The sequence below is a fragment of the Chiloscyllium plagiosum genome, unplaced genomic scaffold (genome assembly GCF_037043375.1).
Source record: "Chiloscyllium plagiosum isolate Xiang-an unplaced genomic scaffold, Cpla_swu_hap1 HiC_scaffold_31, whole genome shotgun sequence".
Lineage (NCBI taxonomy): Eukaryota > Metazoa > Chordata > Chondrichthyes > Orectolobiformes > Hemiscylliidae > Chiloscyllium > Chiloscyllium plagiosum.
The window spans coordinates 15,958,836-15,982,233 of NW_028270169.1; the positions used below are offsets into that span (position 1 = coordinate 15,958,836).

The window sequence follows — 23,398 nt, forward strand, 5'->3', positions numbered from 1 at the left end:
CAGCTTCTCTCAAATTGCATCAATACTATTCAGCTGAACTATACCCGATTATAACAAGTTCCACACTGTCACTATTCTGGGTCTCCTAAAAGGAGGTTCTTGCAGAGCATTTTTAAAAAACTTCTCCATACAAATCATGCAGAGTTTGAAAAATGTGGTTTGTGAAAGGAAAATTATGTTTGCCTAAATTATTTGAATTATTTGAGGAAGGAATAAGCAACTTGGATAAAGGGAAACTTGTAGATGTGAGATACTTGGATTTCCAACAGGCTTTGACAAGACGCATATCAAAGGCTGCTGCATAAAATGAGAGCACATGGTGTAGGAGGTAACATTTAGCATGGATAGAGGATTGGATAACTAACAGGAAGCATTGATAGGTTAGGCAATATATTTTTGTACTCTATTTCTCTGTGGATAAAAGTTTGTAAAAAAAATTAGATTTTAATTGTATCCTTCACCAGCTGTCGGATTGAACGCTGAATTTCTCACTTGATTTCTTAGAGGTTAACCTATGTTTCTGGCCTCTTGTTATTCCCATAAGTGGAAGCATACATTCTGTGCCTACCTTTATGAAAATCTCCCATAATATTTCAGATCTCTTGGTCACCCATCAGACTGCTATTTGTTAGAAATCATCTTTTCCTTTATTGGTGTGGCCTTGCAATCCTGATATCGTTGTAAATCTTAATGGCATCCTCTTCAGTGTTTCTGTGTATGTTTTATAATCTTTTGCAGTTCAATGGCAATGTCTGATTGCTAACACCACAATGGTGCAACACACAATGTTTTACTGTGTCCAAGGTGCAATAAAAGTGCAAATTATTGTAAATCACTAAATAGTCAGCGCTCTCTTTAAAAATAAGACATGCATTACTTTTAAAGCAATCTCTCTCTGTTGCTATAACCAAAGCTGCCAGGCAGCCACGCTTGCCCCATTAGTACCATGATGCTTAGCAACTTATAGATTTTTAAAAAATGAAACCATTTTATATCGGATAGGGCACATAAGTTGCAAAGGACGAAGTCAAACCAAATCTGTGAAAATGAGTATCTGGAATCATCTGACAATTTTTGATCTAGTTTTACTGGTGCAACCTTTAACTGATCCACCCTTATAGGTTAGGCTGCCTTGAGATTTGAGACTTGAGAAGGATTGGGAATTTCTCCTGCATTGTTGACAGAGTGCTGCCATAGACTGTACTGATTTACTTTTAATATGTCTCTGCCTTACTTAAGAGTGCCTGGCTTCCAGCAAAGACTTCTATTTGCGCACTATTATACATACAGTAATGCTGATCCCTTTTTTAATAAAGCTCTCCAGTACTTGTTATTCCATTCTCCCTGAGCATCTCCATAGCATGTTACATATTGCAGTGTTTTATGCAATTAGAATATATTCTTGTTATACCACAATAAAGGCGTGCTTCTGACCAATAAGGTCATGAAAGTGGCAAAATGGCTGTCTCCAGTCAAAGATGGATACCTGTGGCCAGGGTTTGGCGTAATTTTCAAAAGGAAATTTTAATTTTGAAATCAAATATTTAGAATTGTACCTTGTACATCAAAAGATTTCACAAATTAATTAGTTGCTGATGTGCATTGATTATTTGTATGCATGGCATAGCCAGGAAGTGAAAACCTGGGTCCTCGTGCTGTTTCTGGCCTGGGCCACTGACCCTACACACATGGGGTCCCAGACACCTGTTATTGGGTTCAAATGTATCCTTCCCACCCCGTCCTGGGAGTGAAGTGGGCAAATGGCTTGCAATTTAATTGTCCTGTCAGTGCTTACCCGTATCCTCGTTGTTGGCTGAAAAGTGTTTTAAACAAAAACAGAAATATCTCCCTTTGTTTCAGCTTCAGCATTCACAGTTTGTTTTTTGTTTAAGTGATTTACAACATTTGGCTGTGCTAATATGCGTCTGCTTCTTTGCATCATGAGCTAAATAAACATTAGCGATTTGAAAGACTTAAATACTAGGTCAAAAAATTAGTGTCCTTACTTTTCCTTTTTATTCTGTTGCTGTCAAGGTTTGGATGTAGAAATGCTTCTAAAAATCAGCTTACGGCATGAGCTTCTGGTTTTAAGTCAGTGATTCAATAAACTGTTATGCACTTGAGATTAAAATAACTCCAATGGGTTTTAAAAACATTTGGCAAAATATGAAAATAGCTTATTAAAATATTGTTACATAGCAACAATTCTAAACATTAACAATACCTTTTATTTTGCAAAACGTATGCTTTCCTTTTCAGAACTATCTTCATATTTGTTGTCGTCATAGTCAACCAAATAAGATTTAATTTGCATCTCTCTCTCTCCTCCCCACTAGCCCACAGTTTTATTCTTAACTTCCTGAAGGCCTTATCTTTTCCTGAAGTCCAGTTCAACCTCATGTTAGAAGTTCAGCATCCACTGAACTGATCTGTTTTAATTTATGGTCCAATATTTGTCTTTTATACAGGTCTTCAGGATAGCTAGTCTATATTGGTTCACAATCTACTGTGCACGCGTGTGTGTGAGGAGCCCAGCAATATTTGTCTGAATGTACAAAAGCATTTTTGGTAAATATTATTTGTGGCTTGGTGGGTTTCCCTCGTCCTTGAGACAGAAGACTATGGGTTCAACTCCTGACACTTGAGCACATCCGACACAGATGTGTCTTCTTTTGGGTATAATGTTAAACTGAGGCCCCATGCTGCTTTCTTGGGTCTGCTTGAAAGAAACCCTGTTGCAATTTCAAAAAACAGTAGGGGAGATATCCTGGATAACATTTATTCTTTAATCAATCATTAAAAATAGATGATCACATTGCTGCATATGGGATCTTGCTGTGCGCAAATTGGCTGCAATTTTCCCTCATTACACCAGTGACTACACTTCAAAAACATGTCATTGACTGTAAGGCAATTTGATGCCCTGTGGTCATTGAAGGTAGCACAGAAAACATCATTGAAACTGAGGCTAGCTCTCATACCTGATGATGGGTGACAGGGAAGACCAGTATTAAATCAGCTCTTGAATGCTGTTGTTATCCACAATGGAACTGAGTTACATATGGGTCCACACGGCATTGAATTGACACATTGTAGATTTGAAAGCAACATATTGGGAGAAACGTGGAACAGGTTACCAGTTAAACCAGCAATAGAGTGAACAATATCTTGAACACTAAAGCAAGAATGTACTGTACATGCAGCCGAGGTGTCTCAGAGTTGTACAGCATGGAAACAAAAACTTTGGTCCAATTCATCCACGCCGATCAGCTATCCTAAATTAATCTAGTCCCATTTGCCAACATTTGGCCCATATCCCCTCTAAATCCTTCCTATTCGTGCACCCATCCAAATGCCTTTTATATTTTGTAATTGTACTAGCCTCCACCACTTCCTCTGGCAGCTCATTCTATACACGTACCACCCTCTGAGTGAAAAAGTTGCCACTTAAGTCCCTTTAAATCTTTCCTCTCTCGTCTTAAACCTGTGCCCTCTTGGTTTGGATTCCCCAACCCTGGGGAAAAAAGACCTTGGCTATTCACCATATCCATGCTTCTCGTGATTTAATAAACATCTATAACGTCACCCCTTGGCCTTCGCTCCAGAGAAAATGGCCCTAGCCTATTCAGACCCTCCCTATAACTCAAACTCTCCAACCCCAGCAACACCCTTGTAAATCTTTTCTGCACCTTTTCAAGTTTCACAACATCCTTCCTATAGCAGGGAGACCAGAATTGAATGCAGTATTCCAAAAGTGGCCTAACCAATGTCCTGTACAGCCGCAACATGACCTCCCAACTCCTACATGTTTTACCAATAAGGGTACCAAACACCTACAAGCTGCCCTTGAGCTCTGCCAATTTGACCTTCAAACCCAAAGCAACTCAGTCCTAGTTACACTTGAAGAAAAGCACAGTGTATGCTGTGGATGCTGAATATCTGAAACCAATACACAGATTGCTGGAGAAATTCAGCAGGTCTGGCAGCATCTGTGGAGAGAAATACAGCATTAATGTTTCACATTGGCAAAAGAAGCCATCATTTAAGATTGTAAGGCTCTGGAGATGCTGTAGATAGGAGAGGACAAGGCCACAGAGGGACTTGAATACAAGAATAAAAGTGTAAATGTACTTAGCCAGGAATATAGGTATGTCAATTAATATTTGGAAAAGAGGAAATAAGAAAAGAAGTGGACCAGGATAGATTTGTATAGAAACACAGGATCCCTACACTGTGGAAGCAGGCCATTCGACCCATCAAGTCCACACCAACCCTCTGAAGAGCATCCCACAAGGACCCCCTCCACTACCCTATCCTTGTAATCCTGCATTTCCCATGGTTATCCCACTAAGCCTGCACATCCCTGGACACTCTGGGCAATTCAGCAATGGCCAATCCACCTAACCTGCACATTATTCTTTTGTGGGAGGAAACTCAGGCAGACGAGGGGAGAATGTTCAAACTCCACACTTGCCCAAAGGTGGAATTGAACTCAGATCCCTGGCACCGTGAGGCATCAGTGCTAACCACATTCCTCAATCTGATACTAAGGCATTTCAAAATCAGTGAGAATTAAATATTTTTAATTTCAAGAATAAATGGCAACATTTCTGTGAAATTGTAATGGGAATCCCCACCCTATTTTGAATCCTGGCACATAAATGGACTTAAATGGAAAGAGAATTGGGCAGTATAAACACTATAACCCCATTTCACTGCTCGTGTGAACCAATTTCAACCCAGCTGTTCCTGAGGCTATAAATATGATCCTAATGGAAATTCTTACAATGAATATCTTGAATGCATTAATTAAGGACTGAACAAGTTGCTGTATCGGAGAGGAGAGAGTGAGGACTGCAGATGCTGGAGAACAGAGTCAAGAGTGTGGTGCTGGAAAAGCACAGCCTGTCAGGCAGCATTCGAGGAGCAGGAGAATTGACGTTTCTGGCAAAAGCCATTCATCAGGAATGAGGCTTGTGGGTCGGGGAAGGAGAGTTTTATGGGGGGTGGTGTTTGGGGAAAGGTAGCTGAGAAAGCGATAGATGAAGGTGAGGGAGAAGGTGATAGGTCGGGGTTGGGTGATGGAGGGTGGTGCTGAGGTGGAGGCTTGGGACTGGAATAGTGTGGGACGAGGGCAAATAAGGAAGCTGTTGAAATCCACGTATCCCGTGTGGTTGCAGGGTCCCAAGGCAGAATGTGAGGCGTTCCTCCTCCAGGCGTCAGGTGGAGGAGGCCCAGGACCGGCATGTCCTTGATGGAGTGGAAGGGGAGTTGAAATGTTCATCCACGGGGCGGTGGGATTGGTGTCGAAGACAATATAGCGAAAGTGTGACACATCTTAAAGCGTTATCACACAATCGCAGTGTTTGTTCTCTTGGAGCCTTGTGTGTGGGGGCTGGATAGAAGGTGACATCTCTAGTGCTTGGAATTACAATTTCTACTCAAAAGTTTACCACTGTGCTTCTGAAGACCTCATTGGCCAAAAAAAAGCAATACACAGTGTAAATACCTGGAAGGCATAAACTGTTTGAGTACATTTCTGTTTTATAAACCAAATGATGTTTAACAAAGATGCGAATTGCCTGTTGTTACAGGGAAGCACATACAAGTCATCTGTGTATATAGTATATGAGACTTCCCTGATAGAAAAAGATCAGGAACAGTCACATATGCCTGAAGTATCTGGTGAAAAGATTGTGTGTTTGCAAACCAATACTATCAGGTTTTTGTGCTATAAATTCCCATGCCCGTATCTATAATAAAACTACCTATGTAAATTTGTCACGCTGCAATTACAACTTGACAGTGGTAATATTATAATATTATTCCTCCTCCACCAAGGTAAATTTGAACTGCTTGTGTAAGTGAACTGATGAGAATCCTTCATTTTAATCCCTCTTTGCTGAGGCAGTTTTTTTGGAAGTATGTGCTTGTATTTTTATGGTATTTTATATAATCAGAACATGCAATTTTAGTTTGGTTTTATTCTTCCATGGAACCTTTGAGGACCAAGAACACCTGAGGTATTTCTTCGTACACTGCAAGCATTCATGAGGCTCCCTAGGCATGGACTTGTCTATCCCAGTGCCAGCATCTATTGTGAAAAAACCCTCTCCCAAGCAGCACTAAATTTAAAAATAACATTTATAAAGCACCTTTAAAATGTTTAGCAAATAAACCGAGGTGGGGGTTTTGGGGGGTGGGTTTGGAGGTCAAGCATTGTTCCAGAGTTGGAATTGGGTCAGTAGTTACCATATGGGTCCTCTTGGATCCCTGAACACTATAGGAGAATTTCTCTGTTCTGTTTTGAGAACCAATTGTCCTGGCCAAAATTTATCACTCAACTAGGAACTTGCTGTTCACAAATTCTCTGCTGGAGTTATTACCTGACAACAGTGATTACTGCACTTTAAAAATACTTCATTGGCTGAACAGCACCTTAGGACTTCCTCAGGCCATGAAAATTTCTGAAGAAACATGTCTCTTCCTTCCCTCTCCTCCTTCTCATTTTATCTTTACTTTCTGGCAGCATGGCACTTATTAAATAAACATTGAGTAAAGAGTACAATTGTGTAGGAACAAAAATAGCAGGTTAAGTATAAGAAAATATCATTACAGTAAAGTGTGAACAGCAGGAAATAGAGTAATTAATTTATGAATTAAATCAAATACAATAGCGATGGCAGGGTGCGTGTTATGTTGCTGCTCCAGTATGTGGAAACTGCTGGACAGCAAGGTGATTTGGAGCACGCACACAAGTGCTTGCAGTTCAAGGAATTTCAGATCTGAGTTGAGGAGCTGAAATCGCCCCCCCGCCGCCCAGACTGCAGACATTACAACATATCAGGGAAGGGTATATTAGGGCGGCACGGTGGCACAGTGGTTAGCACTGCTGCCTCACAGCGCAAGAGACCTGGGTTCAATTCCTGCCTCAGGCGACTGACTGTGTGGAGTTTGCACGTTCTCCCCGTGTCTGCGTGGGTTTCCTCCGGGTGCTCCGGTTTCCTCCCAGAGTCCAAAGATGTGCAGGTCAGATGAATTGGCCATGCTAAATTGCCCGCAGTGTTAGGTGTTAGGTATAGGAGTAAAATGTAGGGGTATAGGTGGGTTGCGCTTCGGCGGGTCGGTGTGGACTTGTTGGGCCAACGGGCCTGTTTCCACAACGTAATGTAATCTAATCTAATGGTATTTTGCTCCAGAGAGCAGTCACACACCTCAGGTGAGGTCATTCAGATTTGGACTGGGAACAAGTGAGATCAGGGACAGGAAGGTTTGGCTACAGGTGAGGCAGCTATGGGGAGCCAGGACCTCATTCCCTGCATTTATCCAACAGTTACCAGGTTCTTGCAAGCTGTGCAGATGAGAATTGGGACTGCAGGAAGGATGAGCTAACTGACCATATCATTGGTACATGGAGGCATTCAAGTAGGGCAGGAAATATGAATGTCGTAGCGGTAGTCAAACTGTATAATTAGGGGATAGACACTGTTCTCTGCGGTCATGAGTGGAAGTTGTAAGGCTATGCTGCCTGCCTGGTGCCAGGGTTGAGGACATCTCAGGGCTGGAGAAGGAGTGGGAGAGGCGCGGGGATATCCAATCGTTATAATCCACGTTTGTACTTATGACATTGATCAGTCGAGAGTGGAAGTTCTGCTGAAAGAATTTGAACAGTTAGACAATAAGTTCCAACCCGTTCGAGAATGAGGCTGGGGAAATAATAATATGGAACAAGGAAATGGCAGAGGAATTGCAGATGACACAAAAAAAAATGGGTGGAGAAGTAAGTGGTGAGGATGACACCACAAGTACACAGAGGGATATAGACAGGGTGAGTGAGTGGACAGAATCTTGGAAAATGGAATATAATGTGGGAAAATGTGAGGTATGCACTTTGGCAGGAAAAATAGACGTGCTGAAGATTATTTAAATAGCGAAAGACCGCAGAAAATTATAGTACAAAAGGATTTGGGGGTTGTTGTAATACTGCACAAAATGTTAGCATACAAATTCAGCAGATAATGGGAAATGTTAACCTTTCAAATGGAATGAATATCAAAACAGAGAACATACACGTAGAATGTTGGAGAAACTCAGCAGATCTGACAGCATCTGTGGAGAGAGAAACACAGTGCACAAGTCAAAAGATTAAAATAGATATCACGTGGGATAAAGGTGCAGAACTTCTTCAAGTTGGGCGTACCTGGAAAAGAAGTTGCATTGTATTAAATTTTGCAATAAAAATAAAATACTGCAGATGCTGTAAATCTGAAGCAAATGGAATGCTGGAGAAACTCAGCAGGTCTGGCAGGATCTATGGAGAGAGAAAGAGTTAACATTTCAAGTCCTGTATGATTGCTTCAGAACAGAGTTCTTCATCTAGGGTACTGAGCACTGTTTTGGTCCCCTCACCTAAGAGAGGATAGGGGGTAACATCAATGAGACATAATGCAGGTTGACCTGAATTCATCGTGGATGGTGGGATTGTCATAAGAGAGATTGGACAGACTGGACCTATATTCTCTAATATTAGGAAGAATGAGAGGTGATCTTATTGAATAATTACAAATTCTTACAGGGCTCAGCAGGGGGGAGATATTACCCCTGGTATGAGGATGTTGAATTGGGCGACACGATCTCAAAAAAGGTAATCCCGTTAGAAGTGATGTGAGGACGATCTCTGAGGGTGGTGATCCTTTAACTGAATCTCCATACCCTTTGGGGTTGAAAATTCCAATGAGTGTTGTTAAGACAGAGCTTGATAGATTTCTACACATTAAAGATATCACTGGGTATGGGGATAGTGCAGGATAACAACGTTGAAGTACTGTAAAAGATCAGCTGTGATCTAGTTGAATGGTGGAACAGGCTCAATGAGCCAAATGACCTAGTCCTGCTCCTATTACCCATGTTCCTAAATGAGACCCAGTAGTGTAAAGAGGCTAGTATTCTAACTGAGCTTTCCGTGAGGATTCCCTCCTCCCCCTGAGCTGTACATTAAGATCGGCGTTTCAATTTCATAAAACCCTAATGAGCTAATCAAAAGAAATTTTGGATGATCCCTGAGGGCATTCACAATTTATCTTTCATAGCCATGAAGGCTGTACCAGATTTTGTCTGACCCACTGCCAGCCATATGATCAAGATTCAGAATCTCTGATGAAAGCATCGTAAGCTAATTCTGTACCTTGGCACGTACTACAATTGGTTTTGTATAGCTGTCAGCCTGGCATTGAAATATCATTTGTTAGCAGTCTTTTTTTGTGAATTGAGTTAACATTGTGTAACTGCTATTTTCCATATTTTGGCACATTTAGTTTAGAAACAAAAGACTAATTTGTGGGGTTGCTTTGAGACAGGCTTGCAGGAAAATAAGATGCTGATGACATATGGTCCCTTTGAGCATCACCGTCACTGGGTCAAAATCCTAGAACTTCCTCCTGAATGGCACCATAAGGATATCCACACCACACCAGCTGTTCAAGGAGACAGCTTACTACCACTTTCTCAAGGGTAATTAGTGATGGAACAAATAGTGACACGTTTATCCCTGAAAGACAATAAGACCTTATTGTGCATTCTTCTGAATGAGTCAGTTGCCTTTTTTGCAGTGTTTTATAGTGCTGGTTATACACTGAGTTCTAGTGCTATGATATTAATACAGAGCTACCTGACTTACTGGAGTTTATAACTGGATTTTCAATGACTCCATTGCCATGAGTACTTTAGCTCACCTCTGTCTGTGTGCAAGCTTCTGACTACTAGAAACAATTTCATGTACGTGGAAAAGATTTACTTTCTTTTATTAGAATATGGAAGGCAGAGTGGACTGGTGGTGGGCACAAATCTGGCAATTTAGAAGTCTCATTCCTGCTTTAAAGTCAGTCCACAATCTTGGTCCTTCCTGCCTCTCTAACGTTCTCTTGCGCCAATACAGTTTGGAGCAGAGGGCTGAATCTTTATATTTTCTGGCCAAGTCTGAGTTATCTCACCAAACTCCCACAATTACGACCCACCCTGTCCCTGTTACATTCTTCACGTTCGATTCTGGCCCCATGTTACCACATTCCAGAATAATTCACCACTTCAGCGGATGTCCACCAATAGACAATCATTCTGTGTGTCCATATCATCTTTAAAAGACCGCTGTTCACCCATACATGTCAGCTACTGGCCCTCATCATAAACATCCCTATTCTTTTGTGGCCTCTGTGTCGAATGGAAAATGAGTTGCTGTTCTTCCAGCTTGTGCTGAGCTTCACTGGAGCACTGCAACAAGCCTAAGACAGAGATGTTGGCCAGGAGTGTGACCCACTCCCTGGCTACAGAGGCACAGACCCCGTGACTCAGATCACCCTGACTGTATGTCTGACCATAGCCAATCCTCTTGACTGGTATCATAGGCTGTCCCCTTGATATGAATGAGTTGTTTAACAGTTTCTGTAGCAGGGCGATGCAACTCAGAGAGGGGCAGTGTGATAGCCATGGTGAGGGAGCCCACGGGTCTGTGTCCTGTACGGTGCATGGGTCTATGTTTAATGTTAGAACTTTGAAAGAACATCGGTGGGTGCTGCAGCCCACTCCCCCTCAGGTCAAGTTACTAACCCTGTCCATTCTGAGTGTTCTCCCAGCCATTTTCTTTCCTAATGTGCTGCTGTTTTCCAAAGTGATAGAGTCAGTGGACGCTCCTCAGCCTCCACTTAAGATGTCAGTGAAGGCCGCACCTGCTCTCCATTCTCCCCCCCCCCCCCCCCACCCCTCCACCCCTCCACCCCTCCACCCCTCCACCCCTCCACCCCTCCACCCCTCCACCCCTCCACCCCTCCACCCCTCCACCCCTCCACCCCTCCACCCCTCCACCCCTCCACCCCTCCAAATAGTAAGTCCAGAAGGCTGCAGGGTTCCCAAATGGAAAATGAGATGCTGTTCTTCCAGCTTGCACTGAGCATCACAGGAGCCTGCAGCAAGTCTGAGACAGAGACTTTGGTCAGGACTGTGACCCACTCCCTGGCTAAAGGCACAGACCTCCTGACTCTAATCACCCTGACTATAGGCCTGACCATAGCCAGTCCTTTAGACTGGTATCATAGGCTGCCCTTGACGTGCTGTGCCAGGCACCCCCTCCCCCCGCGACAGACCTGCTGGTACCTCCAACACCTGAAGGGTCTATTTCTCACTGAAGACTTTGAGACATGGCTGTCTGCTTACTGCATGTGTAGTATGTTTGCCTATGGCACCATGTTCTAGTGGTTTATTGTGTATTTGATGCACTTCCGCTTGGCTGAGGATTGCTGACCAGCAATGCAAGCTGCCTGGTGGTGTGACTGTGCTAATTGTGTGGCATGGCAAGGTATGAATGGTGTAAGTATGGAAGTAGGTGCTAAGTGAGTGATCACTAAGAAAGCTAATGAGCACTCTGAGATACACCCTGATCCATTCCATGAGCTGTTTGCCTATCCCCACATGCAAAATGTTCCCTTCCATTTTGGTCATATGAAATATTGAGGTCCTTTGCACCAGGCAGCGAGTAAAACCCACCAGGTACCGACGCTAGTTCCTGTGTCAAGTTTTCTCTATGTCTCTGTTACTTAGTACATTTTGTAAGGTAAAAAGCTCAATGAGGCAAGTAGGGTCATCAACAAAGTAACAAGCAATTATACCCCATAATTTAAATTAATCTCTGCACCGCTTGTGAAAAGCATAAAACTTGGAATGAAATGCTCCCGATGTTGAGATGGAATTGGACTTTCCAATTGATCTTGCCATAGCCCATAACACTCAAGCCCGAGTAAGATTTCATTCAGAGAAGCAACAGACACCTGAAAGAGACCCAAGTTCTCTTTGTTTATGATCTGATTTAGTTTATCTTTTTATTTCCCTGTGGAAATATGAGCTGTAACATAATTCAGAACAGAAAACTAAATGACATTTTTTCATAACATGGCACCAGTTGAGTGTGCTACTCTCAAAACAAATCAAAAAGCAAGAGTTTTTTTAAAATTCATACTCAGAATGAAGGCATCACTGACGAGGCCAGCATGTGTTGCCCATTGCTAATTGCCCAGAGGGCAGTTAAGGATCAACCACCAGTTTCCTGTCCTTAATGAGGGAACAGCCCTATGGTCTGGTCAATCTATGGTGACTTTGCCTTATTAATGCTGCAACTTGCCTCATTAATACCAGCTTCCTACTTCTCCGAACATGCAAATGAGTCAGACATCAAGAATTCCTGACATGGAAGTCAGAGCGGCTACTTGGCGACTTCATCTCATTGCTGGACATGAATCACCAACATCTTGGCACTTTCCACGGCCACCAGCCATGCACACCTCGTGCTCATGAACAATGGCATCCAACCAGAAAGTGCTAGACTCTCGGAGCCCTCAAGGCACATCTTTGAAACTCAGGATGCATCAGTGCTACAAAGCCAATTATATTGGAGCAAGGACAGTGTGCACTCAGGGACATGCATTCAGCTCCTGGACTGGACCAGGCTGCATCTCCAGGCTCTTATCACTTTCATAGCACTCACTCACTACCTGGATGCTCACAGCACCCCTGCCTCGCATTGTTCACTATGAAGGCAGGCAATAGTGAGAGTGGTAGAGCATGAGGTGGGTGCAGTCACAGAGATACAGGAATTGGAAAGGAGACAGTGGCTGTTACACTGGCGGATTGGGTAAAGTTATTGGTAAATGCTAAGTTGTTCTTAAAATTCTGGATGCACTTGTCTTGGAATGAATTAATCCCAATCACTAAGTGATTTTCATAGTCAGTTTAATGAAGATTAAAGATGCATCCACAGCCAGATTTTAAGTACATAACTGGGAGATTTGCTGCCAGTGGAAATGGGACATTAATCGAATGAGTGGTATCTAAAGTCATCCTTCATCTGATTTTCCATAAATAGCAGACAAAAGTCCTAGATCATGTTCTTTTGATTAGGTTGCTCCAGGCAAAGTGACAGGTAGGGTAGAATGAGAATTGTTCAGTTTTGAATTTACAAAAATGAGCGAGGGGATTATTTCAAATCAACTCACCTGATAATGGAAGGTGCAGCTCATAAATTTTGATTTAAAAAGATAGCTGGCTCCATGTCCCTTGTTTCCTGCCATGTGAATTCTCTGAAATTGAGCTCCATCCAACCTGTCTGGGGTAGTAAGAATAATTCTTACTCTGTTGTCTGATGTGATTTTTTTTGAAGTGAGCAGTACTTGGTTCAGAAATTAATCCTGTGGTATCCAGTTGATTTTCTTGGCAAGGAAGTATTGTTTTAGGAAAAGAAAGATTTGCATTTCTATCGCACCTTTAACATGATAAAGTGTGCCCAAGTGCTTCAAAAGGAGATTATCAAACAAAATTTGACGGTGACTCACATGAAGTTTTAAGATAGATGATGAGGTAGGTTTTCAAAGGCACATCTTAAAGGAGTAGAGAGACCAAGGGGTGGCGATAGATTAGATTAGATTCCCTACAGTGTGGAAACAGGCCCCCCCGGGCCAACCAGTTCACACCGACCCTCCGAAGAGTAACCCACCCAGACCCGCTTTCCTCCGACCGATGCACCCAACACTATGGGCAATTTAGCATGGCCAATTCACCTGACCTGCACGTCTTTGGACTGTGGGAGGAAAGCGGAGCACCCAGAGGAAACCCACGCAGACACTAGGAGAATGTGCAAACTCCACACAGACAGTTGCCCAAGGCTGGTATTGAACCTGAGACCCTGGTGCTGTGAGGCAGCAGCGCTAACCACTGAGCCACCGTGCTGCCCCGTGTAATATCGCTGTGTATCAAAGACTTGCTTTTTGTTGAATTTTTAAAAATTCAGGCATAGGATGTAAGCATTGCTGGCTGGGCCAGTATTTATTCTCCATCCCTAGTTTCCCTTGACAAGGTGGCAGTAAGCTGCTTTCTTGAGCCACTGCAGTCCAATTACATATGCATGAACAATCCCAAAGAAAGAGTACATTCAATACAAACGACACCACTGATTGAATACATCCTTTTGCCGTTTGTGGTACAACCATGCAGCTATTGTGAAACTTGCCAGTCCAAAGTATTGTCTGCTTCATGAATAAGAATTGCTTGAACTTTCTCAAATAGACAATAAGATTCTCATCTTGACATAATTCTAGCATCAAATGCATACTATAATGATTGAGATTCTGATCAGGGAATCGTTCAGCGTAGACAATTTCTGACTGTATGGACTTTGCACCTGAAGGCATGGGCCTCAATGGAGGGAAGAAAATTTAGGCTACATGAGAAGCCAGAATTAGAAAGCAAATAGATTTTACTCAATTCAGTGTACCCTACTCTAACGCCACCACCACCCACCCCATCATTCCTGATGAAGGGCTTATGCCCGAAACATTGACTCACCTGCTTCTTAGATGCTGCCTGACTTGATGTGCTTTTCCAGCACCACACTTTTTGACTTGAATCAAAGTAAACTCTGGGGCCCGTGGGAGCAGGTCTTTTCAAATGATCCAGTTGAAGAATCCAGTTTAGGTAAGCAGGATGTAAATATTTAATACAATGCAAGTTTTAGTACAGAAAGTAAAACAGGGAAAGAAAGATGTGATTGAGAGAGATGGAAAGATAAATTTAAAAATAAAATTTCCAACAGAAAACTAAATCAAAAGGTGTGAGACTCCATACTTGCAAAAGTAAAATCTCAGCAGAAGTTAGAATCATAGAATCCCTACAGTGCAGAAAGAGGCCATTTGGCCCATCGAGTCTGCACCGACCTTCCGAAGAGCATCCCACTCAGGCCCAGTCCCCCTAACCCTGTTCACATAACTCTGCATTTACCATGGCTAACCCACCTAGACAATACATCCCTGGACTTCATGGAGCAATTTACTGTTGCCAAATCACTTAACCTGCATGTCTTGGACTGCAGGAGGAAACCGGAGCATCAGAGGAAATCCATGCAGACACAGGGAGAACGTGTACATTGCGCTCAGACAGTCACCCAAGGCTGGAATCGAACCTGGATCCCTGATGTCGTGATTTTTAAAAATTGTTACCACACAGCCAATTTCACCCACACATTACTTTTCATGTAATCTGTCACTTTCACTGCATGACACAATGAATGTTTGATTGAGAGGAATTCATTTGGTTCTATCATTTGACTCTTTAAATATTAAATATGTGATTATCTCAGCATCCTAAGTTAATGTCTGACTCTTCAGTGGATGGCATCTGGGATGGTTTCAAAGCAAGATCACTTTCATTATCTCCATTTCATATTTTACTTAAAATTGAATCCCGAAAATCTTTGGAAAGATCACATGAGATTTGATGAATTAAGGGAAGTTTGGGTTTCAACAGACTGCAAATTTTAGGAAATCTGGACAACTGAGGATGGTAATGAGTGAGTTAAAGAAGGATCTGGGCAATGAGTAACAACCCTATAATCTTACCTTGTTAGCAATAGACTGAGAAGCAGGAAAGCTAGCAGATTGGTTGTCTGCCTGGAGTCAAGATTAGAGTGGTGCTGGAAAAGCACAGCAGGTCAGGCAACATCTGAGGAGCAGGAAAATTGGCATTTTGGGGAGCTCAGTTGAGGCTACTTCAGTGCTCAATTAAGGGCTGCTTCCTGCATAAGTTGGAGGGGTTCATCTGCCACTTTTAGGGAAGACCGTTTCAGTGAAGCCTACACACCACCAGCCAGCAGGCTCTTCAAGGTAGGTCTTGGTGCTTCTACTTTTAGCTAACAGAGGAGCTCTCTCTCACCATGAGTCTGGAGTTTGCCCGATTGGCAATTAGGAAGGCATGTGGCATGTTGGCCTTTGTTGCAAGGGTTTGAGTATAAGGGTGATATTGTCTTGTGACAATTATAAAGAGCTTTTCACACCTTCAGCAGAGTTTTCTTCTTACCCAAGGCAGCATATACTGGCCTTGGAGAAGATTCAACAAAGATTTACGAGGTTGATTCCTGGGATGAACTTCTTTGGTGATATTACTATTAATTACTATTAATTTGAGTGCTAATTGTATTCAAGTGGTGGATATTAATTCAACGCTGATCATGTTAGGATCAGACTGAAGGAAGGCTCTTGATCAGAGGTACACAATGTACAAAGTACAAGTGGAATGTTCCAAGTATTTTTTCCTAACTCCTGAACAAACAGACCATCTGTACTGGTGAGATAACTCATCATATTGCGCCCCAATGAGCTCATTGAATTGTCAAGCAAGTGCGGCTGGTATCTTACCTCAGCACCGGTAGTCTGGGCAGCCAGAAGGCTGTTAGCTTCTGGGACCTAAAGTCTGCCGGTTGTGCTCTACATCTCAAAGATTCAAGACAATAAGTAGTTTTTAGCTTCTCTTCCCAGAATGAGGGTCTTGAGTGGGGGGTGTCAGAAGCAAGGGCAGGAAATAGGCTTTAAGAGGCCACCCATACCTCCAATTGCCTTCAGTCTGGGGCAGTTGAAGTCCCCTCCCAAACGTGACACGCAGGTAATCTTGGTATCCCAAACAGGAAACTATCCACCCTTCTGGGTTGGGATATCTGGTCAGCATGGACGGGTTGGACAGAAGGGTCTGTTTCCATGCTGTACATCACTATGACTCTTCTCACTCTGTTTATAAACAGAATGATTTCACACGTGACTGAACAGTGGAAGGTAAGTGTTGGGAACATGGTTGAGTTAAGGCTCTTAAATGACCATAATTGGTTACTTAAAGGCCTTAATTGCTAGCGAATCAAAGAGGTTCCCCAATGGAGTTTATCAGCTAGTACTTCATTACCGAGCTGGCAAGAAATGAGTGAGTTTGTCTCATGGGCCAACCCGCCCCATTCTTTCTCAGATTCACCACATTGAGGGAGGGAAAAAGCATGCCCTGCATCTCTGAAAATAAAATCTTGTAGATTTTCTTAAGGCTAGGCTCTGGTGTTCTATTATTCATTACCTGGTTATCCAAGTTCTAATAACTAGGATGCATTGGAAAAGTGGAGTTCATGTACAGGTCAATAATGATGTAATTGAATTGCAAAGCAGGCTCATGAAGCCCTATGGCTTATTCCTGCTCTACTGTCTTTATTTCTTATAAGTCAATATTGATACCATGGGCCATTTCCCATTCATTTAAATGTTGTCAGACAACAGACCACCAGCCAATGTCTTATTGTGTAAAACAATTCATGGGGTTAGAATATGTCAGTAAAAATAGGGGAAACAAGTTGGCTGTGGTGCAACATGCTGTGACAAAATGTTCTCTTATAACACGCATTGATTCTTTTCAGTAATGTCCATGAAGTTGGAGCTCAAGAACTAATAGTTTATTTGTTCCTACTGTGGGTGTTACTAACCGCGAGCAGGTCATAGCTTCATTTTTGTCTCTCAAGCACAATTGTACTTTGTGCTTATGTTGTGATTCAAGTCTAGCACTGCTAAAATCATCATTTACATTTGTCACACACTGGGATTTACACTGAGTTTTGTTAACACCAGAAGCCCAGAGGCTGAGTTACATGCGGGAACGGTGGCCACACCTGTATCTGCACTGATCAGAGAGAATGCCATGGGAATAGACCTCTTGAGCAGGTAATTCTCATTGGGGGTACCAGTCAGGCAGGCCTTGGGAGGGCGTGTTAATGAGACAAGATGAATACCTTGACATGAATGTGGTTGTGGTCTCCTGGAGACCTCTCTAGGCATATTGTGACCCACAGGAGGTCACCAAGGTTCACCGGCAGGAGCCAATGGTAAAATGTCATGGTAATGGGAAGACCGCAGCCACTCCAGCCCTTGTCAACCCACCTCCAACCTTCACTTGCTGTTTTATGGTCACTTCCTCCCTTGGCCTCCCAGTGCATTCCTAGAGTGCTGGTAAAACCCAAGCCTTGAATCACTTCAGCACAGCGCAAGAGATTGGTGTTCACTCAATTATACCTTTTACCTTTTAGTCTTGTACCTTTTAGCACTAGTTGCCCAAAATTGAGATCCTCCCGTGATACTGGCAAGTGGAGAAAATTCTGTAATTTGCTTCAGGCTGCTTCTGGTAATTCTTTTTTAGAATTGAAAAAATAAAGGCAGCATTGTGAAGGAGCTGTAAAATGGATCTCTAGAGATGGAGATCTGAATTGGGAATCAAAACTGTGGAGACTACACTCTGGGAGGTGCAATTGGAATGTTTTAGATGCTAAAGATTTGTAAAGGCAAGGTGTTATTGGAGTGATAGCATCTGACATGGTGGGTTAAGGATGTGAAATTATTAAATCCAGAATCTTCTTATAATACAGGTGAGAGAGTAGGAAAAGAATATTACTGGATGGATGGATTGACATCAGCCAAGCGTTATCCTTTATCTATAATTATCTTGTACTCACTAGAGCATCGGAGGCTGAGGGCCGACCTGATAGAAGTATGTAAAATTATGAGAGACATAGATAGGGTGGCTAGTTAGAGTCTCTTTCCCAGGGTGGAAATGTCAAATATTAGGAAGCATAAGTTTAAGATGAGTGGAGAAAATTTCTAGAGGAAAGTTTTTTACACAGAGGGTAGTAGGTGGCTGGAAAGCACTGCTAGGGAAGGTGGTAGAAGCAGATATGATAGCAAAGTTTAAGAGGCATTTAGACAGGCACATGAACAAACAGAGAATAAACAGATATGGATCATGTGCAAGCAGGTGGGATCGGTTTAGCACAGCATTATGATTGGCACAGACACAGTGGGCCAAAGGACCTCATACTGCGCTGTTCTATGTAATCCTCTAATGTTGATATTTGTGTTCTGAAATGAGATGGGGAATTCATTTTTTTTTATCTCTCTTTTTTCATGGGATGTGGACGTTACTGGTGAAGCCAGAATCTTTTGCCCATTCCCAATTACCTTGAACCGAGTAGCTTGCTAGGCCATTTCGGAGGGCACACTTGTCAACTACATTGTCGTTGTCTGAAATAATGTTCAGATTAGATTAGGGAAAGATAGATTTCCTTTCCAAAAGGACATAAAAGATAGATCTTTGCAACAGTTGATAGTTTCATTTGATTTGGTTTATCATTGTCACATGTACTGAGATGCAGTGAAAAGTATTGTTTTGCGTGCCAACCAGATAGATCATAAGTACATTTGGGTAATAGAACAATATGCAGAATCTAGTGTTACAGCTCCAGAGAAGATGCAGAGAAAGATCAATCTACACCACCAAGAATATATGAGAGATCCACTCATAAGTTTGATAACAGCAGGGAAGAAACTGTTCTTAAATCTATTGGTATTATGTGTTTTCGAACTTTTGTATCTTCCCGATGGAAGAGGGTGGATGAGAGTATAACGGTGGTGGGAGGGTCATCACTAAAGTAGCTTTCAATCCAGATTTTATTTACTAGTGTTTAAATTTCACCAAATGTAATGATTTGAACTCAAATTATTAGTCTAGACCTTTGGGGACTCTTATGGTGTCATGGTACTGCCTCTACCTCTGAGCCAGGAGACATGGGTTGAAGTCCCACCTGCTCTAGAGGTATGTAAATAACATCTCTGAAGATTAGAAATATCAAAATTTGGGTTACTAGTCCAGCAATATCATAACTGCTTCCCCCCCCCCCCCCCACCACACCAATGCACCTTCAGGAAGACATCCATTCTCTCTTCATAAGTCAGTTTTTGAGTGAACATGTTGGACAGGATGTTAGTATCATCAAGATTAGCCATCCTGGAAGGCTTTGGAGAGGCTATGAAAGAAGTTTACTGGAAAGACTTGATGGATGACGTGTGGATACATTGATGAAATTGGAGTTACTCGCTTTAAAATGGGGAAGTCTAAGAGGAGATTTAATAGTGGTGTGAGAGAGAGGAAGCAGAGAGCAACTAAGCCAGTGGCTGACCATGAGGTACAGAAGTAACATGAGGAAACTCGTATTTTACGTAAGTAATTAGGATTTGGAATGCAACACTTGATAAACTGTGAATACAAATTCAGCAATGGTCTTCAAAGGGAAGTTTTATATCAGAAGGAAAACTTGCTAGGATGCAAGGAAAGAGTAGATCAATGGGACTTACGGGGTTAATGTACAGAAGAATTGGTGCAGATTGGATGGGCTGAATAGTTTCCTTCCAGGATTTATTCTGTTATTTAATTCATGTAAATAAATTATTTTCTTTTTGAAACTATACCAGGAAGCCACAAGCATATCTTTTAATGGTTATCTCAAGATATCTCCAAAAAAGTTATCCTTATAATTTTTTTTCTATCATGAGTACTAAGTTTTATGTCCCCCCCGCTTTATGTATTTACTATTAATATATTCAGAGATGTTATCATATACCTTTGGAGCAGGTGGGACTGAAGGTATGCACACTACCACATCACCAGCAACACTCTCCCCAGCCTTTCTATAATGATTGAACAAAGAGATGTTTCTGACATGTGTTGAAATAACATTGACTCCATTCACCAGTAATTGGCCACTCCTTCAAACCTCTGGGATTGTACTGTGAAGTATTCAAGGCAATAGAATGTTGCTGTTCATGTCTATTACTGCACACAAAGAACCAGATCAATATTCCATGTACCCAGAGGAAATTATGGGTAAATCAGCAGAGTCCTTTTAATATTAAATATAATTATCTTTCCAATGAAACTTTTTGAGAACAATACCTCATAAAATAACACAGCATTGTGATCTTGGCATCAAGGAAACACCAAGCATATCTCAATTGCTCCTTTGACATTCCAAACATCAAACAATATGAAGAATTTGGCTCTGTTTCTAAATGCTTTTCCAGAAAGAATCATTCTGGAGTGTGAAAAGCATAGGGAAGCTTGATGTTTTTTTAATGTAGTATCATTAAGATAATTGCAGTGTTTTCTACTGTCCACATTTCTTAATGATATTGAGAAACACTTCAACAAGTGAGCAGAATAGTTAAAAGTGCTCTATTTGCAAATTCTCTAGAATTAATTCCTTCCTTCCATTTGTGAAAAAGGAGAGATTTGTGAAGAATATATTTATTGCCCGTGCCTTGATCATATGTAGGACCTTTTCTGAATGAATGCTTGAACTTCCATTGTGAGATTCCCGAGGAATAAATGATAGCAAAACTAGAAATTGGTCAAAAGTAGAGACTGCTGGAAAGCTCAGCAGGTCTGACAGCAACTGTGGAGAGAGATCAGAGTTAATGTTTCGGGTCGAGCAATCCTTTCTCAGAACTGAGTTCTGATTCCTCTCCACAGACGCTGCCAGACCTGCTGAGCTTTTCCAGCAATCTCTACCTTTGTCTGTGATTTACTGCATCTGCAATTCTTTTGCTTTTTTTTTACTAGAAATTGGACCTTGAAATAAAAACAGAAAATGGTGGAAAAGCTCAGTACGTCTGATGGCATCTGAGAAAGAGTCATAGAATAAGCACTTCATTTCCAATATGACTCATTCCATTCTGAAGAAGAGTTATACTGGGTTCAGAGTAATAATTTTATTTCTCACTCCTTGCTACCAGACCTGTCCACACCTGCATGATCTACCGGCGATCCTACTTTTCACCATAGAGAATTAAGAACTGTTGCTTTGAGGCAATAAGCATCATTGCAAAAACCCTTCAAAAAGTTTAACTGCATTTAATGAACTGTGGGCTGAGTTTTCAGTAGTATACTATATTCATAATTATTGGTAAGCACCCCTTAAAGACTCGGTAAACTACTATTGTGTGTGTGAAATGTCAAATTTCTCCATTATGATTGTGATGAGTTACCTTTTTAAAATTTGTTTGAGATTTCAGCCTATACTTTAATTCTGTTTGAATGTCCCATTCATTTATTTTGCTTTCAATTCAATTTTAATTACAAGTGAAAGATTTAGTGCGTTTTACTCCCTGGTTTGATATCATTAGAAAGCGGCAATGTGATTTGGCTGCTTATCCTGGTTAAAGGTCATGACTGTTGGCAACTGACAGCAGATTCTCCTTGACCTGGCAAGAGACTTAAAAATCAGAATCGGTGAAAGGCTTGAAAAGGAAAGAAAATGGCTTGTTACTTGGAGTGGAAATTGATGCATGATTCAGAACATTTCCGCTCACTCTTTCTTCTTGCATCCTATAATTACATATCTCCCCATTCCAACTCCAGAGATAGGTCACAGTTTGAAGAGCAATTGCATTATCATCACGCCAACAAATAGTTTGATTTTATAGATCACTATGTTTTTGCAGCAGAACTATATATGTACTAATGTGGTACGTTATCCATACGAAGTGGTGTTCCATTTGCCTCACAGGAACAACACTATGCGAGTCCTTACATGCTGTAACAATGACCTGGGTTTGTCGAATTGAAGTAAAGACCTTCAAAGAATCACTGACTTCTAGGGCATTTCCCGTAAGCTGGAAGTTTCTGGAAATATGGTTAATTTAAGGCAAACAAAAGAAAGAAAATACTCTTCTTTTCTCTTGATGAGGTGACCTATTTGATTATGAACTTTAAAGTTTCTATGAACTACACATGCTCCCTTTCTTTCTCTTCTAGCTGTCGTGGAGGCCTGTCTGCTCTACATGCTGAAGCGCCGAGCTGCTGGCTTTCTGCGGAGTGACAAAGTAGCCGCACTTTTTACAAAGATTGGCAAGGTCTATCAAGTGGCGGGAGATCTGTGCAAGAAAGTTCAAGAATTACTGCAACAGGTGGATAACAAGTAAGTGGATCTGTATGATTAAGTGCAAACTCAGATTCATCTCAGTTTGGATTCTAAGGAGGGGCTGCAGGAAAGGTATTTTGTCAAAGTCCAGTTTACTTTCACGAATTGAATTATCTAAACATGAATAAATCAGATGGGGGAAATAGGAATGTAGTATGCTACGTTGGTTTACATTGCTACAGTGCAATGAGTAAAGACCATCTGAGGGTAATGCAGATTATCCTAGTGAGAGGTCAGTGTTGTAAAGAACATTGCCAATTGGAATGAACATTGACCACAGTCACTTTGACTGTAGCCTTGGCTTTATCGATCTTACTGTAGTATTCCTACACAATATGCACAAAAATACTACCCCTCACTTTATTCATTTGTTACCTAATTATGACTTAATAGCTAAAAGGTTATGATGCCAATTTTGCAAATAACAAGCATATTTAAATCAGTTTAAGTTTTAAATATTAAATGTTAGATTGTTGTTCTGGAATATTTTTGTTCAGTTTTATGATATTGCATAATTCTCATAATATAGCTGGAATAAGTGTTTTAATTTTTGCTCTTATCAAAGCAAAAATGTTAAAGTATAACTCATTAATTCCACATGAATCTTTGTGTAAGCATAGACAGTAACCACTGCCTGTCCGTCACTCCCCACGGAGAACATCTCAGCAGGACTTGTCCTTGCTCGCATGTGAAGTCCACATACAATGTCCATCAGGAAACACTTGTCAGCAATAAGGAATAGAACATAAGAACAGG

General features: G+C 41.6%; 1 protein-coding gene across 3 annotated transcripts in view; it reads left to right on the plus strand.

Annotated features, from left to right (window-relative positions):
* The window catches only part of sgsm2 (small G protein signaling modulator 2), a 216,565-nt gene that overhangs the window by 127,943 nt on the left and 65,224 nt on the right, over positions 1–23,398 (plus strand). For all 3 annotated transcript variants that reach the window (XM_087977285.1, XM_043718289.2, XM_043718290.2), the window contains exon 3: positions 22,477–22,639. In XM_087977285.1, the coding sequence (XP_087833411.1) occupies positions 22,477–22,639 (163 nt within the window). The remainder of the gene's footprint in view (positions 1–22,476; positions 22,640–23,398) is intronic.